General features: G+C 31.6%; 1 protein-coding gene across 1 annotated transcript; it reads right to left on the bottom strand.

Annotated features, from left to right (window-relative positions):
* Nucleotides 1-2,483: 2,483 nt before the first annotated feature.
* On the bottom strand, nucleotides 2,484-17,661 carry LOC110018045 (ubiquitin carboxyl-terminal hydrolase 3-like). The gene is made up of 6 exons (XM_020715270.1): nucleotides 17,319-17,661; nucleotides 10,335-10,451; nucleotides 5,198-5,296; nucleotides 4,172-4,360; nucleotides 3,642-3,823; nucleotides 2,484-3,067 (listed from the first exon to the last, which is right to left on the bottom strand). Exons 1-6 carry the CDS (start codon nucleotides 17,439-17,441, stop codon nucleotides 2,662-2,664), a joined length of 1,116 nt encoding a protein of 371 aa, XP_020570929.1. The 5' UTR covers nucleotides 17,442-17,661; the 3' UTR covers nucleotides 2,484-2,661.
* Nucleotides 17,662-18,403: the final 742 nt, after the last annotated feature.

The following is an 18,403-nucleotide window of genomic DNA, read 5'->3' as shown; positions in this document are numbered from 1 at the left end:
AAAAAAAATGTTTTTTAGGGAAATTTGCATGCATGTCATATAATTCTTATGTATTTACATATCTAACATCTAGAGTTTGATGTTTATATTTATAGTATTTTTTGTATATATATTTATGGATAAAAATGTGTATTCTTACTTTTTAAAAAATTAATGGTATTGATATTTTTTATGTGATTTTAAAATTTTGAACGTTAAAAATATAAATTAAAAATTTTAGATGCTAAGTATATAAATAGATAAGAATTGTGGAAAAATTATTCTATACGGACACTATGAATACCGTATGCAGAGATGCATATGATGTCTGATTTTCACAGTCCATCACAACAAAGATATATGATGGTGAGCCCTATTTTGATTTTGATTTTTTTTAAAAAGAATTTGCTATGATGAACGCTGGAGATCGGTCATCGCATGCATGTCTACATACGATGTCCGTATGAAATAATTTTTCAGAATTGTGTGATATGTATGCAAATGTCCTTCTTTTCTATTAAACAAATTTAAAATTATTGACAATTGAGCTGGCATATCTGGAATTTAAAAATAATTATAATTACTCAGCCGTGTGCTTTATTAGCTACTTTAACGCCTCACAAATAAAACAATAACCATTGCTTGGATTGCTTTATATAAATAAATAATTATTCATTTATATTTTAAAAGAGGTAAGTTTATGTATTCCTTTAATTAAATATTTATGTGATATTGAAATTTGCGTAGAACTCTCTTGAGTATAGTTTTTCCTCGTGTTGGATTCATTAGAAATATTGGTGAGTTATTCCTTTTTATAAATTTATTATAAAAGTGACACTTAAGTTTAAGAAAGATTAAAGAGAAAAAGAGGTGGGCAATAGGTATTAGGTAGCCCGAGATGGAGCCTCAACATAACTTTCAATGACGAATATTAGTAATGATAGGCTCTGCGAGCATCATCATTGATTTGAATGACTAACACCGGTGTTGGCAATGGTGTTGAATGTTAGTCTTGATGGATATAGACTTTTCGTTTTGATGATGGAGTCAATATTAATGTTGATAGAGAGCTTTGGGCTCCAATGCCAAAGCTCATCATTGGCACCAAGTTTGACGTCTTCCGTTGTCAACATGGTTAATTCTAGTCGTTGATGACATAATCGATATTCATTGTCGAAATAATGATCGTCATTTGTCCTAAATATTGACGTCAATGCCCGACATCTTCAACAAATAAGACATGTTCTATCTCAACTAATGTTGATGCTCACTCTTACGATTACTCGTCTCCCCTCTCATATAAAACATAATCAAGTGGGCAGCCAGTGATTGCTTGATAATATTTTTAGTGTTTTATATTCCATAATTCATGTCTATTGCGTGTACCAATGTATTTTACAATCATTTGTACTTTACAAAGAGAGATGATTCAATCATTGTTGTTTCCTTAAATATTCTAGTTCATTTACATCTTAAATTAATATTAAAAAATAATAATAATTACTCATCATGTACTTGATTTGAGCTTATTTGGAATCTAGTTCTATGATTTTTTATGTCATTACTCGATTATCATGAACTTGCTAAATTTGAAGTATAATTACTCATCAAGAACTTAATTTGAACCAGGCCGGATCATTTTTTATATCATTAAATTCATCTTATCAAGTTCTTCAATTCAACGACAAATATGCTAAAATTAGAGTTTTTTTTTTCCCTCTCTAACATATCACTTCCTATGAGGGTATATATGTTGGATCAACTGAAGGTTTAATGAATAAAATGATATTCTCAACATATAGTCTAACATTTGAATCCATATAAAACTTTAATGCAAATTACTCATTCACCATTAGTTTATTTTGGGGATGGGTGTGGAGGCGACCAAAATTCAGCAAGAAAGCAGCAAAGCGCCAAAGGGAAGCATCCGAAGAAGCCGCGCCACCAATAATCAAACGCTTAATCAACAATACATCCCTAAACAATACAAAGAACAAATAACATAAAATAATGCAGAGCATCAGCCGTAGAATAAGCCAGCCAAAAAACTAGCACAAATAAAGCCAGATAATCACTCTGAAATAAAATTAAAGAGCTCTGCAAACAGTGCAGGAGAGGTGGGGTCTAACGAGTTTTTCTCTTATCAGCTTATGCGGAAATACAACTGTTGAAGGAATAAAATAAAGAGAAATTTGCATGCAGACCTCACAATTCTTATGTATTGATATATCAAACACCTGAAACCTGATATTTACATTTATAATACAATGATGCCATACATGTATTTTATTTATGTTGTCTGCCAAATTTTTATTTCGTCAAATTACCAAATGAACACTTTTGCAACTATATATTACTTACAAGGCTAAATTAATTAAACCCTTTTAATTAATTTTAAATTCGAATAGCTTCCAAAGAAAATTCATCTCATACAATTATTCAAATACAGAATTCTCCATCACCAAAAAAAACTCAAATTTACAGTTCTTTCATTATTGAATCAATGGAGTCACACTAACATTTACTGTACACCAAAAGACATGTAAAATAAACTTATCAAATCTACCCTTCCAGGTTTTTCAATTTTATGCCATGTGACAAAAGGTAAACAAATTAAGAAACATTGCTAAAAATGTAAAATTACATAAGCCCCCAGAAAAAAGAAAAAATTACAAAAAAATCCTACGTCCCAACAACGCCAGGATGAGACTCGTAGAAGAGGATGTAGCCATGGTCAGTGTTGCTAGAGTACTCCTGTGCTGAACCAAAGAAAGTTTGAACATGAGATTCATCCATCATCTCTACATTCTCATCATCAAAAAACAGCCAATGACTGTGGCTCTTAACAAGGCTAATATAGTGCCCATGGTTGGGCCCACTTCCAACATGAACGACAACAGCAAAGAGAGAATACTCGGAATCAGCATTCTCGACAGTGTTGCTGAGCTTCAGCTCGAGGGGGAAAACGACACGGTATGACAACTTTTTGTTCCTCCCAAGTTGTTCTATGTACTTGAAGCGCTTGAGATGAATCACGAGGATGTTTGGCGGCTTCTTTATCTTCATTCTTTTCTGAGCTTCTTGCAAGCTAAATCATTAATATAGATGTTGGTTAGATGAGTATGAACACAACTATTGATTAAGGAGCTAATAAAATTAGTTGGGACAACTTTTCGATTGGTTTTATGATAAACAAAAGCAGCCAACAAAAAATAATTTCTGTTTGGATGGCATTTTTCAAAATTTTGCCTCAGAAAAACTGATTTTGAAGAAGGGCAAGTAAAGTTGTGATAAAAAAAAAAGAAATTTTCCAAACAATTCTTATGTATTTGCATAGCTAACAACCAAAGTTTGATCTTTACAATTATAATTCATTGATGTCATAAAACAATGCATGATAAGGTGTATTTCACTTTTAAAAAGATACTAATAGTGGTATTTTTGTTGTGATGTCAAAGTTTTGAGTGGTATTTTAACAACAAATTAAAAAAAAATGCAATTCATCCCAAAAAAAATCTAATTTAACAGGCGTGCATCAGAAGATAAAATTTGTTATTTTCACAATATAATTTTGGGGCAACATGGCTTTTATATATTATCATTAAACTAGACTAGAAAAACACAATTAATCTGTTTAAACAGAGAATTTTTACATAACAAACCTGCAGCATTTGTCACAGAAGAACTTGTCCTCGGCGTTCAAAGTCTCAGTCGAGCTGAAGTTTTTGAGACAACTTGTGATGGAACTATTTTGCTCAATGTCAAGACTTAAATCTAAAAAAGTCTCGTCTCTAGCAGTCACAGTTTCACACCTCAGACATCTTGTCTCGTTAGTTAAAATACCCTGTGCATAACAGCGAACTCTATTTATATAGTGGATAAAAACATCCTAGTACAGAAGGAAGAAAGAGTATTACATAGAAGGAAGATTTACATGCATGCTACTCAATTCCTATGTATTTACATATCTAGCACCTAAACTTCAATTTTTATATACATACCACCTTTTCTATGCAAAAAAAGGTGTATTTCACTTTTTAAAACTTACAATGGTGGTGTTTTTTGATGTGATGTTAAAGATTTGAGTCGTATAAATGTAAAAAAGCAAAATTATTAGGAATTGAGTGGTGTGCATGTAAATGCCCATACATAAAAAAAATGGAGTCAATTACAATCCGATAAGTTTATTTACCTGAAAACTTTTATGGACCCATGTAAGGAGAGGTTCTTTCTTACCACCATTCTCCTGTGGATGAACCGGCCCATTTACATTCTTTTCTACTTGTGATGAGGTTCCAGGAGAATCCGTCGAAGCATTTCCCTCTTTCTCCAAAATGTCGACAAGCTCGTTTAGCAAGAAATTCAAAAACTCATGAGCATCCTGAACAGGACAAGATAAATTGGGTTCAGTCCCCATAACTGTGACAACTCGGTCCAGAGGCTTCAAATTTCTAAGATGAGAACAAACGGTTGTATGTGAAGTACAAATTTTGTTTCATTTTATATCACGATCAATTAATCATTCAAAATAATTGAAAGATTTGTTAAAATTTAAATAAATCTAACAATAACCTCGCTTAAGACTGTGCCATTAAAATGGACCATGCATCCAGCTAACAGATTCTAGAGGTGAGAGTTTTAGTAAAATGGAATTTATTGCCATCCAATTCAGCTTAGAATGTGGCACATGTAAATATAGGGAACACCCACAAAAGAATATGAACATTTCATCAATTCTGCATCAAAGAATTCCAAAGAATATCCAAATCCAATGAAAACCAACTCTGGTGATAGCGATAAAAATTATATGGGACTGCTTTTGCACATAAGAACAGATCGACAGAATCCATAAAGGTTTGATTTCTTCACAAAGTTCTGCAAGGAAAGATATGTCATTATGCTGTTGAACAACAGGACCTGGCAGTAAAATGCAATTAGCTTAAGGTATCAGCCTGCTTCTGTGGGAAATTTCTCCAGCCTGACTGGTTCCATATAAATGATGGACAAGCGCACTATATATATATATATATATACACGTCTCTTATACATTGAGGTACAGATTTCCAATAGAAAGAGGATGGGCATATTAATCAGTTCAAGCCCACGATGATACAATAAAATAATATGATAGTGACATCTCAAAATCTACAGATATCAAACGCCTTAAAACAATATTATATCAAGGAAAAAAAATTGAAAACCTCTCCAGAAAAATTACCTGATGCATATAGCTGCGAAAAAGTTCATTTTGTTTTTTAACTCTCTGCACAAACCGCTTTGGGGCGATCACACCAGTCTTCTTTTTTGATGAATTGATCTGTAAATTGAACAGCACAAGTATTAATCACCGTAGAAAAGTACATAAAATTGAATTTTCAAATAAAAATACCTAATGTCAACTTCATCGTACATAATATTCAGAGAAAAATCCAACCAAAAGAAATCTAAATCACCATAAATAAGTTCCTATTTTCAATTTTGCATAAGCATTATATGGTTGAATGGGAATGGACATAAGTATTTGTAGTTATGCAAGGATATACAAATTTATCAATTTACAAACACGATATATACTAGTACAAGAATTTGTGCACATACATGCATACACTTAAATAAATGAATACGCATTGCTGACCTCTTCCAAATACATGCATAAATATATGTTAGAGGACTTATTCTTACATATTTATACATCCTACTTTGAAGAGTTGTCCCATTCCCTGCACATATTTTTTGTGCATGTATACCATGTCAGGCCTAAGCTTCAAAATTAATTCTCTAACTGCTAGAACAACATTCTAAATGAGAACTGTAAAGCCCAGTAAGTCACTATACATTCGAGAAAAAGCTTGTTTTGAAATTTGAGGAGTTAGCAGATATTATGCAATAATAAACCATTAAAACGAAAAAAAAATCAAATGATAGATATTGTAAGTTTTATTAATTGAAATATCATCATCATGATCATCGAACTTATCATAACTATTTGTGTTCCACTTTATGAATCCTCATTGCTCCATCATTCTTGTTGAGAGCTTAAACAATTTGTACCTATTCTTTGTATAAAAAATGAACTTTTAAGTTTACCTTAGTTCTGTCCCCTGTTTCCTAGCCTTCCTAAACTAGACTATCAACTCATCTAATGTGTGCATTGCTAACTTTCATTGTCCATGTCCAAATAATTTAAATATATTTTCAACTCAATTATCACTAATTGATATCACTCTCATTCCTCTTATAAGCATTACTTAATTTATCTTTTTAATTTTACACATTTGAATTATCTGAAACCAATAATCTATAAGAATTGACATAGAAAAGCAGTTTGTTGGCAAGAATAAAATTGCATCATGAAAATAGGATAGACAAAATAAGGTTGCATTATGATGTGAAAATAATTCCATAAAAAAGTTGACCAAAGAAAAAATGCTGCATTCTTTTCATAATTGATTTCCTCTTCTTACTGTATTAAGAGCTGCATCCATATAAAATGCTATTAAGAAAAAAAGGCAAGTATCATCACTTTATTTTGTAACACAAGAATAACAAATTTATCAAATACAATAAGCTTAGTTATTAGAAAATTAAACAAAAATGAAGTAATTAAGTTGCTTTATGTAAATCAACTATTTTTTTATAAACAAAATACATTTATTAAAGTGGCTTAACTTAAATTTAATAATGTACTGATCTTCAACCTAACCAACTTCCGCATGCCCTTCTGGGTCTTCAACTTAAATTTTATTACCAGTTATATTGATCAAAATAACTTTTTATTGAGTTGACCACTCTCCTTGTTAGGTCTTGTTTTTCCATGTTGCGATTATTGATTCATCTGAACAAAAACACATATTGATGTAATATGGTACTTGTGGTACTGTAGCCACAATATTATAGTGGCTTCCTTGAGATTGTGTTCTAGAGGCTTTCTTGCATTGTAGTTTTTATTGCCTCAACATACACCTATAGCTAATTAAAACAATTAGTGATTTGGTTATGCTTGATGTTTCTAGTTGTTATCTTTGGTTATGTTTTGTTTCGTTTTCTCGGTTTCTGTTTCATTTTCACAAGAAAGGGCTTAGGTCTACGAATTGAGTTTCAAATTGATTAGAATCTAACTGGGCTAATCTTGTGTCAACTATATGCATTAACCTACAAATGAGAAATTATAAACGGATAACCTGAGGCACATAGCTTAAATAAAAATTCTTATTCAAGTTTTAATCCTGTGAATACAAGTTGAATGTGTGTGTTTTTTTTAGTGTGGTACAAACGCATATATGAAAGCCATCTCCTTATATTAGTGTGACACTTAAATTCCTTCTGCTTTAATAAATTATTTTCTTAACCTAAGTTATTTTATAATTTTGTTATCAGCTTGTTAGTGTTCAAATTTGATAAAATTGAGATTGTAACAGCAACAAATAAATTTCAATTGCTCGTTAATTTTATGTGGCTCAGTTTTTCATCAATTGTTTTGAATTTATTAGATTATTGCATTGTCGTTTGCGTTTTTATTCTCATATTTACTGGTTTGCACTTTAAAAATATAAGTTCTTGCATGCTTATAGCATTCAATCTTTGAAACATAAATTCCTTTGTGTTATCTATATGTACTGAATCTTTTTGGTTATACATTAAATCAGCCTTCAACAATTTGATATCAAAGCTTATGATTATATATATATATATATATAGAGAGAGAGAGAGAGAGAGAGAGAGAAGTAGGACATGTTCAAGTCACTCGGGCGAAAGAATTAGAGCCAAATAATCACTGGTTGATATGAAATGAAACAACTTATGAGCTAATATGGGCACAAACCAAAGGTTGCAAAAAAACTCTCAATCATTTTAGTATGGGATTGGAGCTGTTATTTAACTGTTTTAAAAATTTTTCATTACAACTTTAAGATAAAAAAATAATTATGAGCTGATAAAAAAATGACAAAGAAGAGCATTAACTACAATTTCCCACTTTGAATCTTTGTGTTTATGTGTGTGTGTGTGTGTGTTATTAATTGAATTTGAGTTTTTGTCCTCTTTCAAAATTTTTTTGGGGAGCTTATGTATTCCCTAAAATACTATACATAAATATATTTATGATTTATTGGTAATATAATATTATAAAAATCAATCTTATTAATTTGAATTGTATTTACATTTCATATAAAGAGATGAGTATGACATTGGCCTTTCTGTTCTTTTTTTTTTCATGTCTAAGCTTTGTTATTTTACTCTACTTAAAAAGAAATAAAATACGCCAATAGTAGGGGCCGAATGCTTTGATAAGCCTCTTAAAGCACGACAGCTCCTCCCTCGTGCTACTTTGCCCCAGGCCACCACAAGCTGTCCAATTGCCCCCTTGGTTAGTTGTTAGGGTTAAAAAATAGAATAATTTTAGCGGGCCGGGTCATGGGGGCATGGGTTCCCACTGCCCCCACTATAACTATGCCCTTCGCAAAACTTATAATTAAGAGGAATCAACTACATGAAATAATTTAAGAATTATAAAAAATGTAAATATGACGTGTTTGCTTACTATGCAAGGTTTACAGGTCCTGTAATTAAATATTATTTGCCTTTAAACTATTATGCTTCTACTATTTATTTTCTCAAAAGGTCTAAAGCCATGCCAAAAATTAATGATGAATTAAGCTACATAATACACTAAAAATCTTACTTGAAATATTATATATATATATATATATATTTTTTTTTACTTTTTTTTATAAAGAATGTGTCGAAACGTAAGGTCCCGAACCCACCCTATTCACTCAATCCCTGTCAACTCTGGGGGCAACCCATGAGCCTATATATTCAAGTACCCCTCTCCTTAAGGCAACAGTCGTCAGAGGCGGGATTCGAACCCCACCAAACCAGATGGGACTTACACCGCCGAAGCGGATGCCCTACAAACTAACCTGGGAACGAGGAGCTATATATATATATATATATATATATATATATATCCACAAACAAAACAATGACATATATTATAATAATTCTAACTGAGCTTACTAAGCATGTAATGTCATCTCCTTTTAGGTTTGCAACAAATTAACATAACAACTACGTTTGGTTGAAGAAGATTCAAATGGAAATATGGTAGTTCAAAAATATTCATTAGTAAATGTATTAGATGTAAAATATGATCCAATTTAAGTAAAAATCTATATCCAAGTGGATTTTCCTTAAATTAGACCATATTCATGAATATGGAAATACATTTGAATGAAATTCAGAGCATTGATAGAAATTAACGATTGTAGTTAGAATCAAAAGAGAATTTTAAAATATTAATCTAGATGAACTATTTGATATTATTCCTATAATGAACAATCCAACTAATATCAATTTTAATTTAAATTATTGGTTTAGTAGCACAGAAATTAATAAAATGAGCTTCATGATGAGAGCTAAGCATCAATATTGGTGTTTGTTAACTAAAAATGTCTTGAAAGAAACTTAAAATATAGAACTCCAACAATCTAGTCAATCCTAAATGTGCATAATTTAACAAAATTATTTATATCCATTTTAGTTACTATTCTTTAAAGTGGTTATTAGTCTATAAAAGCTCATCAACTTGTAAGTTTTTTCATCATATCATTATAGGAATTAATTATAGGTCACTATTGGTATTCCTTATGATGCATAATAACATTTTAATAATTTGTCTCATATTAAGATTTTCCAGGCTCCACATGAGAACTTTTGCCCAAAATTGGCTAACAATGACATTTATAAGCTTTATGTTATGTAAACAAAAGATACATAGTTTAAACAAGGGGAATAAAGTGAAAGTGTTTAAATTAAAGGAAAGCTGACTACTGACTAGCTGGGTTGGAGTGCATCGATGTATGACAGGGAGCGAGAGAGAACCAGAGATAAAGAAACAAAGGAGACCCTTTGCATTTACCTCATTAAAAAGCTGAAATATTTACATGCATACGACTCAATTCCTATGTAATTATATATCTAACAACTAAACTTCAATTTTTACATACATGACACCTTGCCTATGCATGAAAAGATGTATTTCACTTAGAAAGTTAAAGTGGTAGATTTGTATGTTTTATGTAATAGGAAAGATTTGGAAGGTATTATTGTAAAACTTAAAGTAGAGGTGTTAGATATGTAAAGACATAGGAATTGGTGGTGTGTAAATGCCGCTAAAAAGTTTTGGCACAACTCTAGAAGTTTTTGCAGATGAGGAGGGAAGAAGTAACCCAAAATGTAGCTGGGAACATGTTTCTGTAAGCTTGTGCAAGCAAGTGTGTGTGTGCACATGGGTATACTTGAGAGAGAGAGGGTTGGAGGGGAAAGGAGAGATAGAACTGAAATTCTGCATTTACCTGATTGAAAAGATCTGCCAGGCATGTTAACAGATTTTCATCAGCTTCACCTACGTTTTTGTTATTTGAATAATACTCCAGTAATTGTTCTCTGAAAGGAATGCAAAAATAAAGCGCCTGCACAATTTCACCACTGAAAAGGTCAAGTAACGTAATGCAATCCTAAATATAGAATTCACTGAAGCTTAGAAACACAAATATCATGCATGTAGACATGTTTTAAAAATTAGAGGTCTTATCATGAGGTAAAGTGTACCCTGGGAGTCATGTGCATAAGCCATTTTTAATATTTCATAAAAAGAAAATATAATCATAAATTTAAACATAAAAAAACTAAAAGAACTTTCAAAATACGAAATTTACAATAAAACAACTCAAATTCCAATTCCAAAGTTGAATTGACACAAACATATAAAATTGAAAAAAATAGGACATCAAAATTAAACAAATGAGGAGTCGGCGCGAAGCTTAAACAAAAACCAAATAATTAAGCTGCCACCTACACAAAATTAAAACGCTATTCTAGCCTTCAAGGGAATGTACAGTAAACTTGAAAAATTAGAGAGAAATATGACCAATCTCATTGATAAAATTACTCTCCTAACTATAGTTTCTCAATAAAGAAGCAGTTGCCACCATCGTCCACAATAAAGCTTTCATGTTTCTAGATGACGATGGAAATGCCTGGGAAAAAGTATATAAAGATGAGGAAGAACATGAACCTAAGCCAACCTACATTTAAAGTTGGGAATACCTTTAGCTACATTCTTACAATGAAGAAGTGGCTGGGAATAAGGTAAAAAAATTAATAGAAGCATTTCAATTCCACTTCTAGTTTAACAATGTAAAATTGTATAGAAAATATCTTTTGCCAGATTGAAAATGTCCCCAAATGCTTTCATAAGGTAAAACACCAAGGTCAAGAACTAAGACTTGATAAAAATGTTATGGTCAAAATTCGAAAGCCTCCTCAGGTTTTCAGTTCTACCCCACTGTGCATGAGGAAAACCAATGAACCTGATGGCAATAACTAAAACAAAAGTATAAGCAATACATAAGAAAATTCTGAAATCCAACCTATGCCGCATAAATTTCATTACAAAATCTGTCATCTTTTAATAAATATATAGTGGGTTTGTATGACGGACTTCAACAAGATTTAAAACTCTTTCTAGTCTATAGTATTACGGAGTTCAGCTGCAGTGCCACTGCAATTGAGAAAGAGAAATGGCTGAGTATAGATAAAAAGGAACCATGCAAAAACACATGAGGAAGTCAATGAGCCAACAGCTGATTAGAAAACTGATGATCGACCATATTATTCCCGTTGCAAGTTCAAGCCGCACAACAACTAGAATTATTGGGAACCGCATGCAAAGAATGATACAAGAAATAAGACGAAAGCAATGATAATTGCTTCAGAATTCATTGAGGATGAGGGAACAATACTCAGACCAAAATATTGCTTTAACGGCCAAAACAGAAGATGGAGCAAATCCAAAAGAAGCACTTCCAACTGATGTGTGTCAACAAACTATGAAGACAGCCATTTTTTACCCAATAAGGCGAATGAAAATGATCTAAGAAAATTTGGTGCATAAGCTTGGACTAGAGACCAACCGCACCCCAAGCCCATCTCATGAGTTGAATCAACAAAGAACCGTAATGTCAAGTTACATAGCAATGTACCCTAAGATGTTCCATTATTAAATTTTTCATGGATGAAGCAGCTTGTGAGGTAGTACCAATGGAAGTATGTCACATTATTCTTAAGGAACTCTTAGAAAAAAGATATAGAATGTACTATAGAAGGTCACAAAAATTATTGACTTACACAATTAAGTAAAAGATCTCTTCTTACAAGTATTCTTTCCACTGCTTACGATTACATGAGTTATGTATAAGCAAACAATTTCCTAGTCCAATACCGGATGTGCAAGAGACCGTAGAATCATTATGTGAATCATTATGTAAACTTTCTAGAACGGCTGTGCTAGAATCTATCAGAGATGAACAGGCAGGCAATTTTCTACAAGTTGCCTAAAGAAATCTAAAAGAGAGAGAAACAAACTTTCCAAAATACAATGTAAAAGTTGCAACAAGTGAAAAACACCCTACTGTCGTTACCGGATCCCAAGCCCGGATGGAAAAAGTTAAGGGTTACATTAGGTTATCGATAGCTAGCATAAAAATTTTTTCATTAAAATGAATCTTATAAATCATTGTGTCAATGCAAGGGCATCCCTAGAAGTGGCACACTGTATGACCTAAATACAATGACAAAAGTGCAAAGGCCACTGTACCTGCTCACAGATGCAGTGTTAAATAAGCAAAAGTTCCCACATTATGGACAGATGCTTAGTCCATAAAAATAATATTATAATAAAACTTTGGAATATAAGTATTCTCACATGTAAAGTAATAAAATTAGTATAAATTATGATTCATAAGAAGATAAATATCTTAAGCATTCAAAAAACTAAATGAGTTGGAGAAAATGTTAAGATGATTAATAGTTTAAGTTTTAAACTTTGGAATTCAGGTAGGAGACATACTAGAAACAGTGCACATGTAAGAGTTTGAAAGATAATATTGTAAAAATTAATAAAATTTGAGACAAAATTATAGCTCTAAAGATTGTTGTTGATACTAAATTTTTTAATATAATGAATATTTATGCTCCCCAAGTAAGTTTGTATATATGTTCAAAAGACAAATTTTGAAATGACATACAAAAATTAATGCAAAGAAGACATTCTAAGGAAATAATTTTTATTGGAGAAGATTTAAATAAGCATGTAGGCAGTTTGCTAGAAAATTTTAGAAGTATTCATGATGGTTATGATTTTGGAGTAACTAATGAAGTAAAGTCATATTAGATTTTGCTTTAACTTTAGCTTGTGATTTTATTGCAAAAACATTATTTAAGAAAATAGATAAACATATTATTGCATATAAGAATATATCTAATAAAACATAAATTGATTATTTTTATGCGAAAATAGTACGTCGAGATTGTAAGGATTGTAACGTTATTCTAAGAGAAAATTTAAGTATCTAATATCGATTATTGGTTTTGAATTTTAAAATGAATGATTGGAAAGTGAAAAATACAAAAAATATGACTATAGAGTTAAATTGAGGCACTTAAAAGACAAAAAAAATAATTTTATGAATAAACTTTAAGATCTTAAGATTTGAAATGTTCATGAAGAAACTAATACTATGTATCATAAAATAACAAGTACTACTAAGCAAGTTATAAAATATGTGCTTGAGATTCAAAAGAAAAAATACTTATCAATAAAAGTAGTTGGTGGTGGAATAATAATGTGCAAGAAAAAATAAATAAATAATAAATTTTATTATAAAAATATTTTAAATGTAAAAGCTTGGAGAATTGATAAAAATATAAGGTAGTTATAGAGAGTCTAAGAGAACAATTTATGATTTTAAGAATTCTATTTTTAATGATCTTTATAATAGAATATATACTAAATAGGGTAAAAGATACATGTATAAACTAGCCAAGAAAAGTAAAGATTTAGTTCAAATAAAGTATATTAAGAATAAAAATTAAAAAACATTTTTTTAGATGAAAATATTTTGCATAGGTCAATGTGATATTTTGATAAACTTTTTAATTGATTGTTAAAATATGATCGGCTTTAATAATTTAAATATCATAAATAATAACATTTTTTTTTATTTCCACCGTCACATTAGTAAAACAAAAGTTGATGATACTTTAAAGAAAATGAATTATAAATAAATACAATGACTTGGTAGTATTTCAGTAGAAGTTTAAAATTGCTTAGGAGTCTGATATTTTTTTTGGCATGCTAAACCCTTTAATATTATTTTAAAAACTAAATACATATTTGATGAGTGGAGAACGAGTTTATTGATTCTTATTTTTAATAATAAAGGGGATGCACAAGAGTTGCAAATTATAAGGGAATTAAGATAATTTGTCATACATTAAAGGTATGAGGGAGAGTAATTGAGCGTAGGCAACTACTTGATACGAAAATTCCTCAAAATCAGTTTGGATTCATCTCAGGCAAGCCTACTATGGAAGTTATGCATTTATTAAGAGGTTTGATGCAGAAGTATAAAGAGAGTATGGAGGATTTACATATGATTTTTGTTGATTTAGAAAAAGCTTATGATGTCATTCCAAGACAAGAACTTTGAAAAGTTCTTGAAAAGAAACATGTTGATATTACTTATATTCAAGTCATTAAAAATAAGTATATTAGAACACAAGCAGGATTGACCAAGTATTTTCCTATTTGAATTAGATTATAGCAAGAATTGACTTTAAGCTTGTATCTTTTTTCTTTCATTATGGATGTTCTTGGTGGTAATTTAAAGAAGGATGTACTTTGGCGTATGCTTTTTGTTCATGATATCCTTCTTGCAGATGAGAGTATAAAGAGAGTTCAGAAAAAACTTGAATTATGGAGGTCAACTTTAGAGTTTAAAGGCTTTTGTTTGAGTAGATATAAAATTGAATGCATTAAATGTAATTTTAGTAATAGTAGATCTAATGGTGGGGTTGTAACAATGGGTGATCAATTAATTAAAAGGAGTAAACATTTTAGATATATCTATTTATAGTTCAAAGTGATGGTGATATATATGGGGAAGTTATTAGTAGAATTCAAGTTGGGGGATGCAACAGGCCTATACTATGATAGAAAAGTAACGCTTAGACTTAAAGGGCATTATAAGATGATGGTGGGACCTGCAATGCTTTATGGTGCAAAATGCTTTTAAAACAAAAGCATAAAATTAAGTGTTGTTGAGATGAGAAAGCTCATGGTGGATGAGAGGCTTTACACTTAGAGACAAAAGGCAAAATAAATGTATTTGTGAAACAATTGGAGTAGCTCCAGTTGCATACAAGATTAGAGAGTCGCCTTAGATGGGTTGGTCGCATTAAACAATGACTGCTTGATGAGCATGTTAGGTGAGTAGATGCTTTAGATTTGACTTATATTAAGAAATGTAGGTATAGACCTAAAAAGACTTGGGCATGTTGTACAAAAAATGATCCTAATTTATTATAATTAAATAAAAATATGATATTCAATAGAACACAATGGAGAAAAGGAATTGAAGTAGCTAACCTCGTTTAATAGGATAAGGCTTGTTGTTGTTGTTGTTATTGTAAAAAACTATGCAAGGTAAAAAGAGGAAACATATAAATCCAAATCAACTTGGAACATACATCCAATATATGAGTATAGACATTTGCAAAAGCAAATAGGAGCAAAGAGAGGAGACCTGATCAAGTAGACTTCTAACGACAAAATTCTAACTAAGAGTGATGATATAGAAGGATTCAAAAAAATTCAAATTATCCAAAAAAAAAGGTTATATAATCAAGTACAAATCTAAGCAGAAAGTCAGAGTATGAATTGCAGTTGATGAAAGATGGGTCTAAAAACAAAAGAGTAAAACTCAAATTCCAAACCAAGGTGGTGGAATGACCAAAAGAGTGAAAGATGGACATACCAAAAGGTGATATCCAAATTAGCACTCCACCAAATCCTTCCCTTTTTTCTCATCGTTGGCTACTCTTTCAAGGATAATTTTATAAAATATTTCATTATTCCCTTTAGATAATTTCTTTCAACTTAAAAAACAAATTGTGATAATCATTTAGAAAAAGGATTTATCATATCAAATATCTTCTCTAACATGATCTGGATTAAATTTATAAATACTTGAGCTTATTTCATAGCTTATTTTCAGTCTAGATAAACTTATAATTTAATGACTATAAATAGCCCTCTTGTGCATACTTTTTGAATCAATCCATAAAGTGAAGTTAATTATTTCATCTCATTTAAATGTCCAAACTTTCCCTTTCTCTCCCTCAAATTAAGTCCATCTCTTGATCTATTTATTTCCTTAAAAAATTGAGCCACATCCTCTCTCCAATCTCCAAAATCTCAAATCTATAAATAGGAGCAAGGAAAAGGAAGGGAGCTTAAAGGAAGAAAGGGAGGAGGAGGAAAAACTGCATAAGAAGAGAAAAGCAAAGGAGGAGCAGGCCATTTATTGCTAACCTAAACACTAATTTTTTTACAGGCAATCCTTGCCATGCTAGGTTCAAAGTTTCATCAAAACCTCACCTAGACCCTCTTGGCCAACCTAATTATTTTGTTCCTTAAGTTCTAAACCTAATGGCTACAAGGTGATGAGCCTCTCTTGTTAGTTTTTTGCCAGACAATTTATCTTGGGTAGGTTAATTTACAGTCCCTCCTTGAATATAATTCATACTCGATTGGCAAGATCCAGAACTTTACATCAATCTTCCTTTTCATTGTAGTTCCATGCATTGAAAAGGCTAGACTTATAGTCTAAATTGGCGGGTTCCAAATCATAATAGTCCAAGGAACAAGTAAAAGGCATGTTACATCAATAGAATATTAAGGAGAATATCCTTCACTCCAAGTAGCAGCACCCCAAAACTAAAAAGCGCATCCTAGCATCCAAGCCCATCTATAAAATTTCAAATTCACTTTATGCAACTTTCCATTGAAGCTGTTTTTTGATTGGCTAAAACATATACAAACGTCGAAGAAAAAAATAACATATTATCTCCATTACCATAAACAGGAAAAAGAACTTTACACGGGACGATGACATCCATATCTCAGAGCATTAGCCAAAAAAAGCACCAATACTGATGATAAATAACTGAACAGAAAAAAAGGTAACGACAGTGAGTTGGGCTGCAAACTTCAACCATCAGCATCAAATCACAGCATCATGTACAAAAGGATCCATCAAAAGCTAAGCCACTCCAAATTATCCATCTATCCTTAGCAATAAGCATATCCAATCAAAAACTACTCCGAATTATCCAAAAACTTAAATAAAAGCCTCAACAATCTCAAACTATTTCGATCGCATCTCAAGCCAAGTCAAATCAAACTCCAAAACCAGTACTGTAAAATAGGAAAATACCTGCAGCACGCTATTGCAGTAGCAAGTATTGCCGAAATTCTCAAGTCCAAAGTATCTCTCGCCTTCGGGAAACTGGTCTCCGAGTGCCTTTTCGAGTTTGGAGGCCGTGGCTCCCATAACCATCCACCTCTTCCACGCCACTCTCGTAACCCCGTCTTATACCGCCGTCCGGCGAAGAGCAAAAATAATGGAGCCGGCAGAATCCTAATCTCTAGTTAGCCGCTCCCCTGACCAGCTCGGACGGAGAAGACAAGTCCACCATGAAAACCTGTTTCGTTTCGCAATCGATTATGCCGGAGCCGCAAAAGAAACCTAGGGTCCTGGCCGGGCCGGGCCACCTCGTTTTCATGAAATGAATATTATCACCTGCGATTAAAAATTATAGAAATCTCAAATCATCACTTTTTTTTAGTTTATGAGAATTTCGGCTCTATTTGGCACAGTTTCAGCTCTCAGCTTTTCAGTTTTTCTGCTGCAGCTGTGCTATCCCAAAAAGCTATTGTGCAGAAACTAACTGTCTGTTTCGAGCAGCTGCGTGGAAACAACTGTGGAGCAGCTATTTTTTAAAAAATGATCATCTTATTCATGTTTTATAAACATGTTTAAAATAAGACTGTAACAATCACATTTTTTAAACTTCAGAAGCAAAAATTCATTTCGTTCCTGTTCTCAAATTATTTATATGTTTCCCATTAAGGAATTTACAAATTATTTATATATTTTCCATTAAGGAATTTATATATTTTTCATGAAGAAGCAAACAAGTTCATCAGCCACAACACTTCCAGCACTTGCTTAACCAACAAGTTCATCAAGGATGTCATCAAGGATGAATGATATTTCTCATTTCTAAAATACAAAGAAGTGATAATCCGATAAGACCAAGAGGAAATACAGGAAAGACATTTTGCACTTCCAGCACTTGCTTAACCAAATGACATTCTGCACTTATACAAAGAAGTGATAAGCCCATATACACTTCCATCTCAACAAAAGGATTATTGTAAATAATAGATCCTGAAGCAAATAGGCCAGCAACTATTCGCGATCTATCAAATTTTACAAATTGCAATGCAAAAGAGTTA

Source organism: Phalaenopsis equestris, unplaced genomic scaffold (genome assembly GCF_001263595.1).
Source record: "Phalaenopsis equestris unplaced genomic scaffold, ASM126359v1 Scaffold000002, whole genome shotgun sequence".
In the NCBI taxonomy this organism is placed as follows: domain Eukaryota; kingdom Viridiplantae; phylum Streptophyta; class Magnoliopsida; order Asparagales; family Orchidaceae; genus Phalaenopsis; species Phalaenopsis equestris.
Note: the sequence above shows the minus strand (reverse complement) of the source record. Positions and strands in the feature narration are given on the sequence as shown.